The 18,222-nt window shown below is 34.9% G+C and overlaps 1 protein-coding gene across 1 annotated transcript in view; it reads right to left on the bottom strand.

Moving 5' to 3' along the window:
* Vps4 (vacuolar protein sorting 4) overlaps positions 1-18,222 on the bottom strand; it is a 216,813-nt gene that overhangs the window by 48,170 nt on the left and 150,421 nt on the right. Inside the window, exon 10 of the mRNA XM_090398397.1 lies at positions 4,288-4,375. Within this exon, the coding sequence (XP_090254523.1) occupies positions 4,288-4,375 (88 nt within the window). The remainder of the gene's footprint in view (positions 1-4,287; positions 4,376-18,222) is intronic.

The raw sequence follows: 18,222 nt of genomic DNA, 5'->3' as shown, positions 1-18,222 counted from the left end.
GGCCTGAATCCAGCTTGTTCTTCACCAAGCTTTTCTTCCACAATTCTTCTCAACCGTTTCTCAAGTATACTTGCATAGATCTTGCCAGGAACACTCAGTAGGGAAATACCTCTGTAATTCTCACATTCAGTTTTATTTCCCTTTTTATATATGGGTACTATGAGAGCTCTACTCCAATCATCGGGAATTCGTCCCTCTGTCCAGGCTTTCTGAACTATGCAGTGCAGCCACTGTAAGACTCTTATACCACCATACTTCAGCATTTCTGGTCGAATATCATCTACTCCTGCTGCCTTTCCACATTTCAAGCCTTTGATGGCTTTTTCTACTTCAATTATGGATATGTATTCCTGACTGCATGCCTGGTCAGTGTTTTTTATCACTGTGCTGTCATCACTACTTGTTTCATTTAGCAGTTTTTCAAAGTAATTACTCCATACTTCAAGGATATCTTTTTCTCCTGTTTTCATTTCACCTTTATCATCTCTAATTCCTTTTACAGCACTCTTTCCTCCATTCCTAAGCTTCTTCAACAACCTCCAGAATATTTTGCCACCTTCTTGATATTTATTTTCTATATTCTTGCCAAAGTCCTCCCATGACTTTTGTTTAGCTAGTTTTACACACTGTTTAGCTTTCTTACATTTGTCTCTGTATTCTGTAAGAGTAAAAGCTGACTTATTTGCCAGGAACTTTTGATATGCTTTCTTCTTTTCCTTCACTGCCTCTTTAACTTCCTGTGTCCACCAGGGAGTTCTGATTTTTTTATCCTTGCACACAACCTCACCACATGCCTCTCTGGCAGAATCAATCAATGTTTCCTTCAGAGTTTGCCACTGAATCTCCAAGGCTTGATTCCTGTTCTCAAACTCTTTCATTTTCTTTTCAATAATATTTCTGTATTTTAGTCTACAGTTCACATCTGAGAGCTGCTCAACTTTTATTCGCTTTAAAACTTTCTTACATGTTATTCTTTTCAATATGAAATTCAATTTTATCCTGCTCAAGACTAAATAGTGATCACTTCCAATTTCAAATCCTCTGTACACTCTGGTGTCCTGCACCAGGGAGAAAACATCACTATCAACAATAACATAGTCAATGAGACTTTTCTTATTCCTAGCCTCTTCTCTCCATGTGAATTTGTGCACATTTTTATGTTGGAACATGGTGTTAGTAATAACCAGTCCATGTCCTGAGCAGAAATCCAACAGATATTTGCCATTATTATTAGCTTTGCTCTTTTCTCCAAATTTTCCCAAAATATTTTTGTATGTCTCACAATCATTTCCTACTCTACTATTTAGATCCCCAACAAGGACCAACTTTTCCTTTTTCATTGTGTCAGTTGCTTTTTCTAAAGCCTCAAAAAATTCCTCCACTTCTACCTTAGTAGAACCTTCTGTGGGACCATAGGCACAAATAAGTCTCATTGTCCAGTTCCCCATTCTCATATTTGCCCACATTACTCTACTTGAGACTGACTGCCATTCAAGAAGATTAGCCTCGTATTTTGTGTTGAATACTATGGCTACTCCTTCTTTTCCTTGATTGTCATTGCCTGAATATAACATTTTGTATTTATTGCTCAGAAAGATCTCACCAGTTTTGGTCTTTTTTGTTTCAGTCACCCCTATTATGTCGATCTGGTACTTATCTAATTCCTCAGCTAGCTCCATTTCTTTGCCATTCAGGCTTCTTACATTGATAGTACCGATCTTTAACTCTGGTGATGTTGAGTTGGGGTTTGTTTTCAGATTTGTTCCAGTAGCTGACTTTTCGCTGTTCGCCCTGGTTCCCTGGCGAAAACAACGGGGGCCTTGTTTAACCGGGCGACGCCCCAGCCGGCATGAAATTTTGTCATGTTGTACCATCATTTTTTATTTTGGTTTAACCAATAAGAATACAATTTGGTCGGCTAAATCCCAAATTGCCAGCCCATCCTCGTTCGTTCAGTATCAAAGTAGATACCCAACAGGGTGCACCACGAGAAAGTGAGGATTGGACATTAGGTCAGAAGCCCTGGTCGGTTCTCTGCATTCCTTTAAAGGCTATGTGGAGGTCTCCTCTCAGTTATACAGCTTTGACCCTTAAGCACCCCGTGAGTACAAGCAGTGTGAATGAATTCAAGAAAAAGCATGATAGCTGGTGTGTGTGTGTGTGTGTATATGTGGCCTCCCTTGATGAGTCCCTGACTCCCTGGAGGTCTCTCTTAATAATAATAATGATAATAATACAAATTCAGCAATATGGCTGATGGTATATTAACATGGATTCTAAATGTGTGTTTGTTCAGCTGAATTGACTGTTCCTTTAAAACCTGACTGCATAATTTGAGTTCTGAAACAGGGAAGATCCCAGAGGAGTGAAAAGAATGATGCATCTAACTATTGTAAAAGTTGGAATATAAAAATGGGTTAAGTACCCATATATATACTTTGCAATTAACAGCATGCATTCACTAATGAAAAGTTAATGTGTGATTAACTTGTTCACATTTTATAATAATGTTGCAGTTGAGTTAGACAAGGAGAAGGAAGACACCATGATACTTTTAGATTTTGCCAGGGCTTTTGCAAAATTGACTGTTGCAAAGTTGGAGGATCCAGATTTAGGGATGTGAGCCTGCAGGATTTAAGGTGATTGGTGGAGTGCCCCAAGGATCAGTCCTTGGTCCATTATCATTTAATCTTTATATTAATCACATTGGGAACAGGTTTCATAAGAGGCATACAGCTTTTTGCTCATAATGCAAAGATAACGTTATCAGGAATGCAACAGGCATACATCTTGTAGAATGATTTGAATAGGCTGGAATCGTGGGCATTTGAAAATGGCTATCGGTTCAATGTCAGTAAATGTAAAGCTATGCACTTTGATGTGATGAGATATTCAATGGCATATATGTGTGTGTATCTGCAGAACTAATTAATTACTATTAAAAAACTAATAGCATTGATAGTAAAGACTTATAAAAAATTAACTTGTAGATTAGATAATGTGGTGGGTGACATTGAATTAGATAAATAGGAACATGTGGTCTCTAGAGCGAAGTTCCCACTTCATATAACCCATGGTTCAACCTGTGGGAAAAGGGTTAGATCAAATAAGTTATGAGCGATATTATCAGGAAAAGTCTTTGAAGGAGACAACGATTTTCCTCCTGCAAATATAGGCAAACTAACCAACAGACACATGCCTTGGTGAATGAATAATAGAATAAATTAGTTACCACATTAAATCTAATCAATGAAATAGAAAAACAATGTACCAAAAATGAGATGAATGATAAGCTTAGATGTTCATAATGTTTAAACTAGTTTCTCTTTTTAGTATAAATTTTAACTTTGTCTTGTGAGCAAGAAGACATGCAATCCCAATGCTTTAAAATCAGAATTTGCTTGTGTAGCCCCGTGGAAATGGTGTATGCATCCATAATGCTAGGCTGCCTGAAGAAAGAGAATTCTTAGTTCAATTCTAGTTGCTGACCATAGGAACTTATTCTAAGCTTTTCTTCAACCAGTTTCCAAGTTAGTCTATCTCTGGTACAGGCAAGATGAATTTTTTCTTCTGAAAACTCAAGGTTTTAATCCCAACAATTCAGCAAAAAAGATCGTAGAACCCACATTATTTCAGACAATAACATAGTGTTCGGGACCACAAGAAGAGCTGTCTGAGGTACTCTTTTCACCAGAAGCCATTTAAAATCACTTATAGTTTGAGTAAGCTATCTCTGATAGCTTAAGGATAAAGACCTTGCATTCTGCAAAAGTTAGGCAGGACTAAAACAGCCTTGCCTACTCCCTTTGGGCAATAAAGGCATTAGCAGATAGAAGATTAAAAGTCAAATTCTTTTATCAGTTGCCCATGCATGTATACAGTCTGCATATTCAATAAATTGTCGTCATTGCTTGTTTAAAATTATTTTTACTCAGTATAATAAACGTTTAATATAAAATAGCATTGTTGTTATTGAGATTTTACCAAAACGTTTTGGGAAATTTGCTAAAGTGAGTGAACTCATTATAATTTTACTATATAATGAGATATGACTGCCTTGGTTGGATGGATTTTGATGAAATTTTTGATTCAGGAATGCTAGGAAAGAAAAATACACACATACATATTTACATGACTTAGCTCACTTCAACACATTCAAATAATTAAATTAGTCACACTTTATTATATAAAAATTTCTCAGATATCAGACAAAATTTCCTAATGTAGTCAAATATAAGAGTTCATTCTATTTATAAATATATAAAAACAACAGACATATTCACTTACCCTACGGAAATGTGTAGCTGTTTGTACTTTCCTTACTGGCTGCATCAACGAATCTCTGACCAAAACAGATATATCTGCACCTGAATATCTAAACAGGAAATAACTTAAACTGCAATTCCACAAAAAATAGTTATGTGAAAAACAAATATTTATATTTTAAAGTCACCACTCAATAATATCACTTATCTCTATAACACCCCTACTTGCAAGATGTTAGCCTCTGGAAATAGAGAATGCAACAGAAGCTAAAACAGAACAAAGAAACAAAAGGACCGAAGAATATAAGAGATTATGTAGATAAGAAGGAAAAGGAAAAGTTTTATACTAATAAATGTAAAGCAATAGAGTTCCAGATGAGGAGGCATGATTATAAAAAGATATTTTGTTTAGTTTGTGACCTAAAATGCATTTAAGCCCAAATTGAATATCATCAAAGACAGGAATGGAGCAGTACTAACAGAAGAACTGGAAATCAATATGGTGGGGAACTGTACAACAGAGATGATAAAGAAAATTTGGAGGAGCCCTTCTCACCAGGAAAATTTCTGAAAAGTTCTGATAAACACCTAGAACAAAAACAATATTAAAGCAACTGACATAACCACAAGAAAGAACATATTTTAAAACCCTTTAACCCCCACGTTTCATCAAATTGTAATAATTTGTTCTTTTTCTTTTAGGATATATATATAAGAAGACATGTCATAAGTTTTGAAGAAATTCAAAGACACAGAGGTGCGTGAGACTTTAGGGGACTGTGCCCCAGCATATCCAACAGCTGCCAGATGGGTGGCCAAGTTTAAAATTGGGCATCCTGAGACAACAGATGCTCCCAGATCAGGAAGACCTTCCACAGCGATCACACACCTGAAAACATGAATGCAATGCATGCCTTGATCCTTGATGATAGATGAATACCAGCCAAAAACATTGCAAAGACTCTAGGGATATCCAGGAAAGGAGTTGGGGTCATCATCCACTAACACCTAGACATGCAGACACTCTTAGTGAAGTGGGTCGCCAAATGTTTGAATGATGACCAAAAGAGAGAACATGTGCTGTCATCTCAAGGGATTTTGGGTCATTTTGAGAAATCAGGCGCAAATTTTTTAGCTCGTATTGTGACTGTTGATGAAACACGGCTTCATCACTATGACCCAACGACTAAACAACAGTCAATGGAGTGAAGACACAAAAGTTCTCCATGGCCAAAGAAGTTCCAAACCCAAAAGTCAGCAGGAAAGGTTCTTGCCATTGTCTTTAGGGATATGGATGGCATAATCCTTACCAAGTACTTCAATAAAGTTAAACTGTTACAGCAGCAGTTTATTCAACAGGTCTGAAGGAATCGAGGAAGGTATCAAAGGAAAAAGTTGCAGGAAACTGAGCAGAGGCATGTTGCTTTTGCAAGATAATGTACCTGATCACACTGCTAATGAAACCCAACAGATAAACACAACTTAGGATTTTAATGTCTGCTTCACCCATCCTATTTGCCAGATCTGGCCCAAATTTAAAAAATCACTTGAAAGGAACAAAATTTACCACAGATGAAGTCATATTTGCAGCTGAGGACTGGATTGTGCAACAAGGGAAAGACTTTTTTCTCCCGAGAACTGTAAATGATTCAGCAGCATTGTAACAAGTGTATAACACTTCATGGGGAATATGTAGAATAATGTCTAAGTTATATGATTATACTGTGACTCATTCATGGTGATTATTACAACTTTTCAGCACACCCTTGTATATGGAGGTAGGAATACAGCCATCCCTCGACTTACACTGAGGTTCCGTTCTATCCAGCACGACGTAAGTTGGTTCGGACATAAGTTGATACGTTAAATCAACAGAGTTATAGGGATTAGGAACTTAACAGTAATAAGTATACTGTCATTTTAATTTTTAAACCTTATTATAAAATTATACAGTGCATTACTGCCACTATAAAACAGGAGAATAATCACCCAATTCCTCCACAATCACATCTTCATTACCTTCCCTTTGTGAAGGACCAGGCTGCAGTTCTTCTGGTGTGACCTTCATTTTTTTTGATGAAAATGTCCAATGTGCTTTGCTTATTCCTCTTCTTCTTTTCATTATAAATTTGTTTATAGCAAGCAAATGCATCATGTACTTTCCTCTCTACTAATAAGTATCATTCAACATTGGGGTTCATGTCTTCAGCCAATTTGAGAACATCGCTAACTGCAGAGAACACTTCTGCAATACCCTTCACTGTAAATTGTTTAATTACCTCTTCTTGTTTTTCTTTTTCCTCTTCTGCAACCCTCCAGTTCAACCAATTCTTCATTGGTCGCTCCTCAGGGTCACTTTCTATGAGTTGAATTATGTCATCATCATTCACTTCGAGATTCAGATTGTTTGCTAGGTCCACTATTTCTTCCCTCAATTTACAAAGGACTTCATTTTTTCAAAACTTCCAAAATTGTGCACAAAGCTTTTTTAATGTCTTTTTCCATATGCCACTCATACATTGTGGGATTACTTCGTCACAAACTACAGCAATATTTTTAATAACATGATAAATATTGAATGCTTTCCAGAATTGCATGAGAGTCTGGTCATTTCCTTCAGTAGCAGAAATGGCTTGTGAAAAAGTTCTCCGTAGATAATAAGCCTTAAACAACTCCCTGATCCATCAGTTGGATCAATGAAGTAGCGTTTGGAGGGACAAAAATGACCTTGAACTTGGTAAAGATCGGTGATATAAGACGGATGACCTGGAGCATTATCTAGAATTAATAAAATTTTAAATTCTACATTTTCTTTCACACAATGGCTTTCTATTTCACTTGCATTACAGTTGATTAAGGCATCTGCAAACAATTTTTGAGTCATCCACAGATTTTTATATCTCTGCTATTGAACTGGAAGAGTGTGCTTCCTAGTGTTTTTAAAGGCTCATGGATTCTCACCGTGCCATATCACAAATGGTTTCAGTTTATATCCAGTCACATTACCCCCTAACAGAATCATAACATGGTCTTTAAGAGCTTTGAAACCAGGCATAGATTTTAGCTTTTTGTGGATGAATTGTCCGCTTGAGCGTTTTTTCCCGAAACAAGGAGGTCTCATCCATATTAAATATTTGCTGTGGCAAATAATTTTCCTCCATAATAATTTTATCCAATTTCTCCACAAACTCTTTGGCAGCCTTCTCATTGGAACTTGCAGATTCACCATACATTTTTACATTATGCAGTGCAAAATGCTGCTTGAATCTCATGAACAAACTGGAAGTGTTGAATTCGTAGTCATAATCAGGTTCTGCTTTCTCCTTCAACATGCTGAAGAGACTTAGTGCCTTAGTTGTTATGGTCATAGTGCTAAGAGGTATGCGCTTATGGTTTGGGTCCTCTATGCATGATGGAAGTAGCTTTTCCAATCAATGATAGGACCTTGTTGATGCTTCATCACTATCATGGAAGTTGTAACTTCATTTCAAGATCAATTGCTTGCCTCTTTTTCTGTGATTCTTCACTAGGTTTTTAACTGGGCATGTCGAGGCTATGTTGCACAAAATATCGTGAAATATTTAACGATAAATACACAACCTATTTTTTAAACACAAAATCAACAGAGGAACTGTTGAAGCTACTTGCCAACTGCCAAGGGAGGTTGCTGCCACTGAATGCACTGTTACCATTGCATTGTTGCTGAATAAAAACCTTTTTACTTTACACTTGCCTGCATCTTGTTCTGAAGTATAGTCGAAAATGTTATTTATTCCATTATGGGATCATGGCCGTAAGTCGAGGAGGGATGACTGTACTGTAAAAGGAATGAGAAATGATAAAGGTGACAGAACAATGGTAGAAAATAGTCAAGTGGAATGCAGTTGGGAGTACATATTGAAACTTAAGGTAGAAAAAAAAAAAAATCAAAAATCTGAAATGTGGAAAGGCAGCTGGAATAGATGACATTCAAAGCAGAAATGTACAAATCATGTCAGAAGGCCTGATCACATTGTTGAATTTCAAACAATTAGAGCAAGACTTTCATAGCCACCTATCTATAAAAATGGAAATAAACTGAATATGATACCTTTAAAAGCATTAAAGATAAGCCTTTCTTTTAGTGTAACACAGTGATCAGCATTCATTTTTGAAATTATGGATTCTACAACTGTGTTAAAATAACTCTTTTTATTATCCCGGCGTTTCGATCTTCAAATCAAGATCATCATCTGGAGCATATATAAATATACAAGACAAGATGCGTTACATTTCAAACTGTAAGCTAGAGAAACAATAATTGATCACATGCTACTCACTGGCATGACCGCTAGTGAGAAAAAAAAAAAAAAAAAAAATTACATCAAGCTAGATTTAATTTATGATTACATGAATAAACATTCTTGCTTACAGATGGTTTTCCTTCAAGTAACAGTGATGTCCTATTTCTATTATTACAATTGTTATTTTTGATTTAAAAAAAAAAATATTATTTATAAATTACAACATGAATAAACATTCTTTCTTATAGATTTTTTCTTTAACAGTGATGACCTATTTTATAGTATTAAAGCTGTTATTTTAGATTTAGGATCCTGGATTTTCTACAGGCTTGCTTATAGTTGTTCTTAGAGAGGAAGGATTCGTGGGATGAATATATGCCTTCCATATGTATGGGATTTTTAGACCATCATTATTGTTTAGATTGGGGTGGTTGATAACGATCTCACAAGCTTCCTTAAATTTATGTTCATACCATGTTTTGGTGTGATGTAGACAACTAGTGCTTTTCCAGTCAATTCTATGTAAGGTGTTCACGGCATGATCAGAAAGGCCAGCTTCACTATAATTATTATATTTGATGTGTCGTTTATGTTCTTTTTGTCTGATTGGAATTGTGCATCCTGTTTCTCCTATGTATGGTATGTTGCAGGTGCAGTAAATATGGTAGACTCCAGGGTGGGTCTTTGGATGAGTTGAGCAAGCTTTTTAATTTTGCAGGAGGTTTAAAGGTGGCTTGAAGTTGTATTTTTGTAGTACTCTGTTTATATTGTCTGATGTCCCTTTAATATAGGGAATGGTTATAGTTTTACTGTAGTCTGGTTTGTCTTTGTTTTTTATTGAGGTCTTGTAGAGAATTTTGTTAATAGTGTTTTAGCTGTATCCATTTTTTTGAAAAGTATTGCTGATCACTTTAAATTCGTTTTTCAGTGCCTGTTCATTGGAGCAGATCTTCAGAGCCCTGTTTTTTAGGGTATTGATAACACATAGTTTTTGTGTTGGGTGGTGGTAGGTGTTTGTGTTTATATATTGGCCAGTGTGTCGGTTTCCGGTAAACAATGAAGGAAAGATTGCCCGGGGGAAGACGTGTGACAAGTGTATCTAGAAACGGCGGTGTGTTATGTTTTTCAATCTCAATTGTGAACTGTATGCATTTGTGTTGCTTGTTTAGGTGGCTAAGGAATGTGTATAGTGGCCATGAGACCAGATCGCAAAAACATCGTCGACGTATCTAAGCCAGACTTTTGGTTTTAAAGGGGAGGAACCTGAAGCAAGTTGTTCAAAATGTTCCACATAAAAGTTAGCAATCTGGGGAGGATAATGGCGAGCCCATGGCTGTGCCTTCTTTTTGTAGGTAGAAAGCATTTTGCCATACACAATAACCAGAAAGTAATACATGCGCAAAGAGCGCAGTGATATCTGGAGGAAATTTGTTCTGTAAAAGAAGAATTGTGTTATTGATTGGGACATTCGTAAAAAGGACAGAGACGTCAAAACTGACTAATAGATCATCTTTTTCTAATGTAATGTCTTTGATGATGTTTATGAGGTATTGTGTTTTTGATATAGGAGGCGGGGGGGAGGAATGACCTACTAGCTCCTTGAGTGTTGCCGCTAATTTTTTGTCTAAGTAATAAGTCGGGCTATCAATCCCTTCAACTATAGGCCTTAGCGGTGTGTTTTCTTTTTGAATTTTTGGTAGCTCGTAAATTCTTGGGGAATGAGCGTAGTGTGGAAATAGTTTTTTGACCGTATCTTTGGGCCATGTGGTAATTGACTTAAGTAGATTCTCTGTTTTCTTTTTTATTCTATTAGTCGGGTTATAGTTAACTAATTGGTATGTGTTATTGTCTGAGACCAGCAGATTCATTTTTTCCACATACGTGGTTCGGTTTAAGATAATGGTAGCACTTTTTTTATCTGCTCTGGTTATTAAGATGTTGGGATTTGACTTTAGTGATTTTATTGCTGATAATTTGTGTTGCGTTAGGTTGCTTGTTATTGTTTTTTTATGATTTAAAATGTTGGCGGTTTCTAAGTGCATTTTTTCTGCTATGTTATTTGGGATTAATCTTAGGCCTCTTTCAATATTACAAATAAATTCAAGTTTGTTCATCGATTTGGGTGCTATGGCATAATTTAAACCTTTGTTAAGTATCGAGATTTCGTCTTTGTTTGTTTGTATATTTGTCTTGTATATTTATGTATGCTTCAGATGATGATCTTGATATGAAGATCGAAACGTCGGGATAATAAAGAGTTATTTTAACATGGTTGTAGAATCCATAATTTCAAAAATGAATGCATTCCAGATAAGATTTATGCAAACATACTTGAGACCAAGAAAAATTATGGAAGAAAAGCTTCTGGAACAAGTTGAGTTCAAATCAAATAGAGTTCAGTTATAGCTAATTAATTATGGAATGACTTACGTTCATTTAAATCTTTTTATTTGTAGAACGTTCAGCTAAGTTCACAGCCATTTTCAATATGATTAGAGGTAAACAAGCAAAAAAAAAAAAAAAAAAAAAAAAAAAAAAAAAAAAAAAAAAGAGAACTGATGTTTTCTTTTTGTAACTGTTTTCCTATAATCATATTGAAAATGGCTATGAAACGTAGCCAAAAATTTTACAATTAGTTATGATGAATTCTTCCACTTATGTCTTGAGTTTTAGAAAATCAATTTAGATCAGATGAAATAGAGGTTGTCAAGATCAGATTCTCGAGTACTTTGGAAAGACAAATACTACAAAAGGCAGCCTTTTCCTTGTCATATGATCTAAAAATACTTTTGTAGATCTGGAAAAAGCTCATCTAGAAAAGCTGTTCTAAACATTATTATTATGGGTATCTCCATGGAGTCAGCAGACTCATTGCGGGAGACCCAAACTATCAAAACAATATCTATCATATCTGTTCTTGAATTCATTTACAGACGAAGACCTCACAACTGAGTCAGGCAATGCATTCCACTCATTCACCACCCTCCAGGCGAAAAACCTCGTTCTCATACCCTTGTTAACCACACTTTTCCTTAATTTCCAGGGATGACATCTTGTTCTTCCATCACTATCACACAGCTGAAACATTTCCCCTGCATCAATCTTATAAAAAACCTTTTAGAATTACAATTATATGAAGAAAAATCAGATCATGTTTGGATATTATAAACATAAAATCACAATTATATGGTGTAAATGAGACATTATTCCAAGCAATACATAGTCCATATCTGAGTTGAAAGTCAGCAGTTAGAATTGAAGGAGGTACAGGAACATGTTGATGTTAAATCAGGTGTGAAACAAGGATACATATTATGAAGGGCAGTGGTATGTCTGGTATCAAAATTGGAGATATTCAACTCAGCTCTTTACTTTATGCAGATGATGTATTCAAACAAATCCTGTAGAGGACTGCAGAATTCCCTAACTAAACTGAATAACAACTGTAATGAATTTGGTATAAAAGTCATTAATAAAAAGACAAAGCCTATGAAAATAGGCACGAACATTGAAAACATCAATCACATTCTGAACGGAGAACTTATTGAACAAGTAAAGCAGTTCAGCTATTTAGGAATTGTTTTCAGTGAAGATGGCAAACTAAATAAGAAAACAGACAACAAAATTAGCAGAGCTGATATGGTAGGGAATCAACTGCATACAAAACAGTGTTCAAAACAGTTTTAACTTATGGAACTGAGAGCTGAGGTTAGAAATAAAATGCCTGATCAACGAGACCCGAGAAAAATTAGGGGACTGGACAGATGGCAGAATATTAAAAATTTTGTCATTTTTGATATTAAGATGGTATATGGTCACTTAAAACAAAATAGGAGGAAAGATTAGCAAAACAAATATTTTTTTGTCAGGATGGCAGGAAAAGACACCAAGACTAGGTGAACTGATTTAGTAAAAAGCTAAAATAAAATAAGAATCAGATCATGTTTGGATATTATGAACAATAAAAGTTATGAAGAATTAAATATGTGAGAGAAAATCATTTATGTGAAGATGGAAGAGAGTGGGTGAAATTATTGGAATGTTCCTGTACTGATGAGGAAATCTGAAAAGAGAAAAGTGTCTAACCATGACATGTGGTGAGTGGCCAGAGAGGAAGCTGTTAATCCAATTACAAAGAGTAGACAGCATGCCATAGATCAGGGGTAAGGAACTGGCGGCTCTTGGCTGAACAAAGTGCGGTTCTTTTATATTGAATTAAAAGATACATAATTAATACAAACAACTAAATATTGTTTTTTGATATGGCCTGTTCGTGGCGCTAGATACTATGCATTTGAAGTGTGTTACGCATGAAATTTGTTACATATGTTATGCATGCCTAAGGTAACTAGCACCACGGCGAAAATGTAAACTAATTGATCAGCTGTCCTGTCAAACACTACGGTTTTTAGATACATACGGATTTTAACTGTCAAAATAAATATTCTGTTAGTTAATTTATTTATTGTGGTACTAAACTGGTGTTTAATTTAGTGTCAGGTAATGTTATGCAAAAATTAATTTTTATTATGTTATTATGCTGAATTTGTGTTTTTTACTTGCAGGTAAATTTGTGATAATAACCCTCCAAATATGAATTCAAGAAAAAGAAACTAATCGAAGAAAACAGTGGATTCAATAAAATGTGGATAGAGAAATTTGCATTTATAGAAGTAAATGGAAATCCGCAATGTTTAATTTGCCATCTACGACTTCAAAATAACAAATCAAGTAATGTCGAACGACATTTTCGAGAAACACATTTAGACTTCAGTAAAAAGTATCCTGAGGGTGTAATAGAAAAAAAAAGCTATTGAAGAATTACAAAAGAAAACACTGCTTCAGCAAAGAAATTTGTCAACTTGGATGAAATCTTTGTCGAATACTACTGAAACAAGTTTTTTGTCATCCCTTGAAATAGCAAAAGTGGGAAAACCTTTTACCGATGGTGAATTTCTAAAAAATTGCATGTATAATGTCTCTGAAATTCTATTTAAGGATATGAAAAATAAGGACGAGATACGTAAAAAAAAATTAAAGATTTACCTCTTTCAGCTAGAACTGTCAAGGAACGGATTGTAACAATTTCTGCAGAAGTTTCAAACATGCAAATTATGGATATTAATTCTGACGATTTTATATCTATTGCAGTTGATAAATCAACTGATATTTCTGATATGGCACAATGCTGTGTTATGGTTAAATATATCACATCTTCCGGTATTTGAGAAGAACTTCTTGATCTGCTAATACTTAAAGGACACACGCTACAGGTCAAGATATTTCAGAAAACCTAACAAGTTTATAGAATAAAAATATAAATATTAATAATATAGTATGCATTGCGACCGATGGCATGCCTTCTATGATTGCAAAAAATAAGGGGTTTGTTAAATTATTCTCCACTCATATTCCACATGGAGTTCTTTCATTTCATTGCATTTTGCATCAAGAAGCTTTAGTTACAAATTTTTTGGGATTATTATCACAACTAAAAAGAGTGATGAATGCTGTTGTGCCAATGATCAATTTCATCCAATTTCAGGCGTTGAATCACAGACTTTTTGACACATTTTTAGAGGAACTAGGTAGTCAATATAAAGATTTAGTGACATTTACATCTGTATGATGGTTATCAAGAGGAAAAGCATTAAAACGTTTTTTCAGTGCTTAAAAGAAGTAACAGTTTTCTTAATTACTAAAAATTATAACGTAAATCATGTGGAACTTCTCAGTAATCCCGAATGGATACAAAATTTTTGTTTTTTGCTTGATATGACAGAACATTTTAATAAGCTAAATTTGAAGTTGCAAGGGAAGGGAAACACAGCCTTACAATTACTAGAGGAAGTCCTTACCTTTGAACAGAAACTAAGAGTGTTTTTCGAAGATAAAAAATTATAGATTGAATTTAAATCAAGAAAAAGTTGATTGCAAAATATTCGCTGAAATGATTACTGTAATTTTAGATTCATTTACAAGCAGATTTCAGGATTTTAAAAAACATCAGGAGATGATGAAATTTATATTACATCCGTTAAATTGCAATTTAAAATTAATAGATAAAGCTTTTCCTGGAATATCAATTGCAGAATTACAAATGGAGCTTCTGGAAACTCAGAATAAAAGCATCTGGGTACAAAAATTTTAGGAAATGGTAGCACAAATTGAAGAAAATGAGGAAACTATGGAAGAAACACCACAGGAAATTATATTTAAATGTTAGAATTCTTTCCCAACTAATTATTCAAATGCCAGGTGACTTGCTTTTGGGGTTTTGACTCTTTTCAGTTCAACATACAATTACGAACAATTTTTCTCTTCAATGAATTACATTAAAAATAAGTATAGGAACAAATTGACTGATGTAAGTTTGAAAGCCGAATTACTATTAAAGTGCATGACATACAATCCAGATTTAAGTAAATTGGCTGAGAAGATGCAAAATCAAAAGTCCAATTAGTGAATTTTAAATTAAAATAATCAAATATCCATTAAAATACATAATATTGTATTTTTGTTCAGACTAATTCTTTTTGCAATATTATACTTAAAGATGGTTTGTGATTAAAAACTTAATCAAACTTAATGTTCCTTATAACGACTGGCTTAAAGGGGCGAAGCAAGAATGCTTTTCATCTTCTCTGTTATCTGTAGAGGACAGTGTAGGGATAAGGTGTTATTGAGCTATTAAAGCTCTGATCATGGCAGGAGGGTAACAGCAATAGCCAAGCCTGTTAGAATTTCATTGGCTACAGTATTGCCATCCATTACCCTCCAAGGGTATTAATCACCGCATCTCATGGTCGATTCCGAACTCACACTTGACCCAAATTTAATGTTGTTTTATTTATTGAACATATAAAAGATTTATATACAAACATAAAAGTGGTATTTGATATCTGGAAATCTGCAATTAAAAAAAAATTATCTAAGTTTGAACTAACTGCAACTTTGAGTCACCAGGAAAAATCGAACTGAAGTTGCAGCTCCCAAAATTTTGTTTAATTAATTTTTTTGGTGGAATGGCTCTTTGGTTCAAAAAAGTTCCCGACCCTGCCATAGATAGCAGTTCTTTGAGTAGGCATCTGTGACAGATCTGATCAAATGATCTAGAAATTTCAAGGGTAACCACACGAGTTTCTCAAAACTTATTCATGACTTGTGTCCAAAGGTGTCAGAAGATCCACTGTGGATCAAGAGTGCCAAAATCTATATTGCACATTTCAAGCTTTTGATATATTTTTTTTACCTCCAGTATTGTTATGTATTCCTGTTTGAATTATTCTTGAACATTGTCTACTACTGTTCACTCACAGCTTGTTTTGTTTAACAGCCTTTTCGTTCAGATATCTAGAATATCATTACCAACAGTTTTCATGTCACTTTTATCAAAGGGGAGGGAAGAAGTGGAAGAAAGAGGCTGAATGCACATGCTTTGGAAGGAAATGTGAGATGGATTGATGTAGCTACTGAGGTTCTGTTAGAAAGGTTAGGTATGGATGATTTATATATATATATATATATATATATATATATATAATATATATATATATTAAAGACAATTTAATTTTAAGTACAAAGAAAACAGGAGGTTGATTTCAGTTTAGAAGTAGTTAAATTACTGATATATTTAATAATTAATGGCACTGTTGTTGTTGTGTTGTTGTTGCTGCTATCATGGGATTGCTTAAATTTCAGTAGAAATTTACATTTTCAACAATTAAAACAATAATATCAGTCAAGAAGGGTCATTTTTAAATTGCAGCCAAATTTCTGCTTTCTAAGTACTTGACACATTTTTCTTGGAATGGAATATCATTCATTTCTTTTTAGATTAAGTAGATAAAAAACAGTCAAGAAACAACTGGTCACAATCAATCGAACAATGTAACCTATAGCAATATCAACAGACATTTTGCTTAGCTCTCTCTCTTGGATCTCCTCATGTCTGAGGACTCGTGACCTTCCTGATGATGCTTCGCCATTTCTTTCTCCCCTGTGTTTCTCTTATTGCTTGTTCTAGTTTAAGTCCAGTGATTCTTGATATTTGGTCAGTTCACCTGTTGGGGAAGGGGGGGGGGGGGGTTACTCTTTTTCTTTTCCTGCACGGTTTACCCTGAATGATAATTTTTTCCAGCAGTTGCCTTCCCTTCAACATATCTGTCCAAAATATTGCACTATTCTCATGTCAATTATGTTTATCAGTCTTGTGTAGATATTTAGTTCTAGGATACTTCTGTTTGTTCATTTTTCTGTCCAAGACACTCTTAACAATCTTCTCCAGTACTAGAGTTTGAACATCTCAATTCTTCTTCTGTCATTGTCCAAGACTTTAGAAGCATAGAGAAAGATCGAAAAAACTAAGGTCTCTACAAGCTTAATTTTGGTCTTTTTGGAGATGTGCCCGTCTTTCCAGATCTTAGTTAAATCAGTCATGGCTTTCTTAGCTAGTGCTTAGAATGCTTTTGTGCTTCACATTCTCTCTTTTTTTCATATCCCTCCAGTGTATTTCAACAGTGCAGAAACTGTCATTGAGACCCGAAGCAGTGTAAGAAATAGTTATGTTCTGAATTTGGACAAAAATAATTGAAAACAACATGATCTGCAAGAGTGTTTGCAAAGCTACCTCCTTCATTTTTTATATTGAATGGGCTCAAATTCCAAGGGAAATTGAAGCAATGCAAGAGGTGGTTGTATTCCAAATTCAGACAATAATAGGTGAACAATGTAACCAGCAGGGATGTCAGCAGAGGAAGTAACTCCCCCACCTTCATTTTAGTTCAGGAAGACTGAATTTCCCAGGAGCGTTATTGCGATGAATTATACAAAACATGTCATTAACTCCAGTACAGGCCATGACATGTTTACATGTCAATCAAAATGTGAATGCATAGTTTCCATGATATTGAAATAAAATTCAGATACAACAACTGAAATAGTGGATAAAAAGAATAAAATATTTAATAAGGCTATTTGGGTGATTAAAAGCATTGGGTGGTTTCAACACTAAATACGAGATTAATCTTCTTGAATGGCAGGCAATTTCAAGTAGAGTGATGTGGACAAATATCAGAATGGGGAACTGGATAATGAGACTTACACCCTCTGTCCAAAAAGAAACCGAACTTTTGATAGAAAATAAAACACAGGCCAATTATAATTATTAAAATCATTTATTTCAATCAATATACTCTTCCTCAGCTTCGATACAGCGTTTGGCAAGGTCAATTAATTCGTTAAATGAGTTTTTTTATATCGGTTTTTGGGATACTGTTGAGGGTCGTGGTTACTGCCACTTGAACGTTTTCAATGGTGTTGTATCACTTTCCTTTCATCGCTAAATGAAGTCGGAGGAAGAGAAAGAAGTCACAGGGTGCTAAATCAGGTGTATACGAGTGATCCAACACACAAACTTGGTTTTTGCTCAAAAACTGTCTCACAATGCTTGAACGATGAGATGGTGCATTATCGTGCAAAAGTGACCAGCAGCCTGCATCACGATATTCATGCCGTATGCGACGAATTCTCGCCATCAATCGCTTCAAAACATCAAGATAAAACTCACCATTGACCGTTTGGCTAGGCAGAATGAATTCTTTGTGGATAATGCCCTTGGAATTCCAGAAACAAATCAGCATTGTCTTTACTTTTGACATCTCCAAGCGACTTTT

The sequence above is a fragment of the Typopeltis vanoorti genome, chromosome 9 (genome assembly GCF_054136105.1).
Source record: "Typopeltis vanoorti isolate ZY-2024b chromosome 9, IOZ_Tvanoo_1.0, whole genome shotgun sequence".
Taxonomy (NCBI): domain Eukaryota; kingdom Metazoa; phylum Arthropoda; class Arachnida; order Uropygi; family Thelyphonidae; genus Typopeltis; species Typopeltis vanoorti.
Note: the sequence above shows the minus strand (reverse complement) of the source record. Positions and strands in the feature narration are given on the sequence as shown.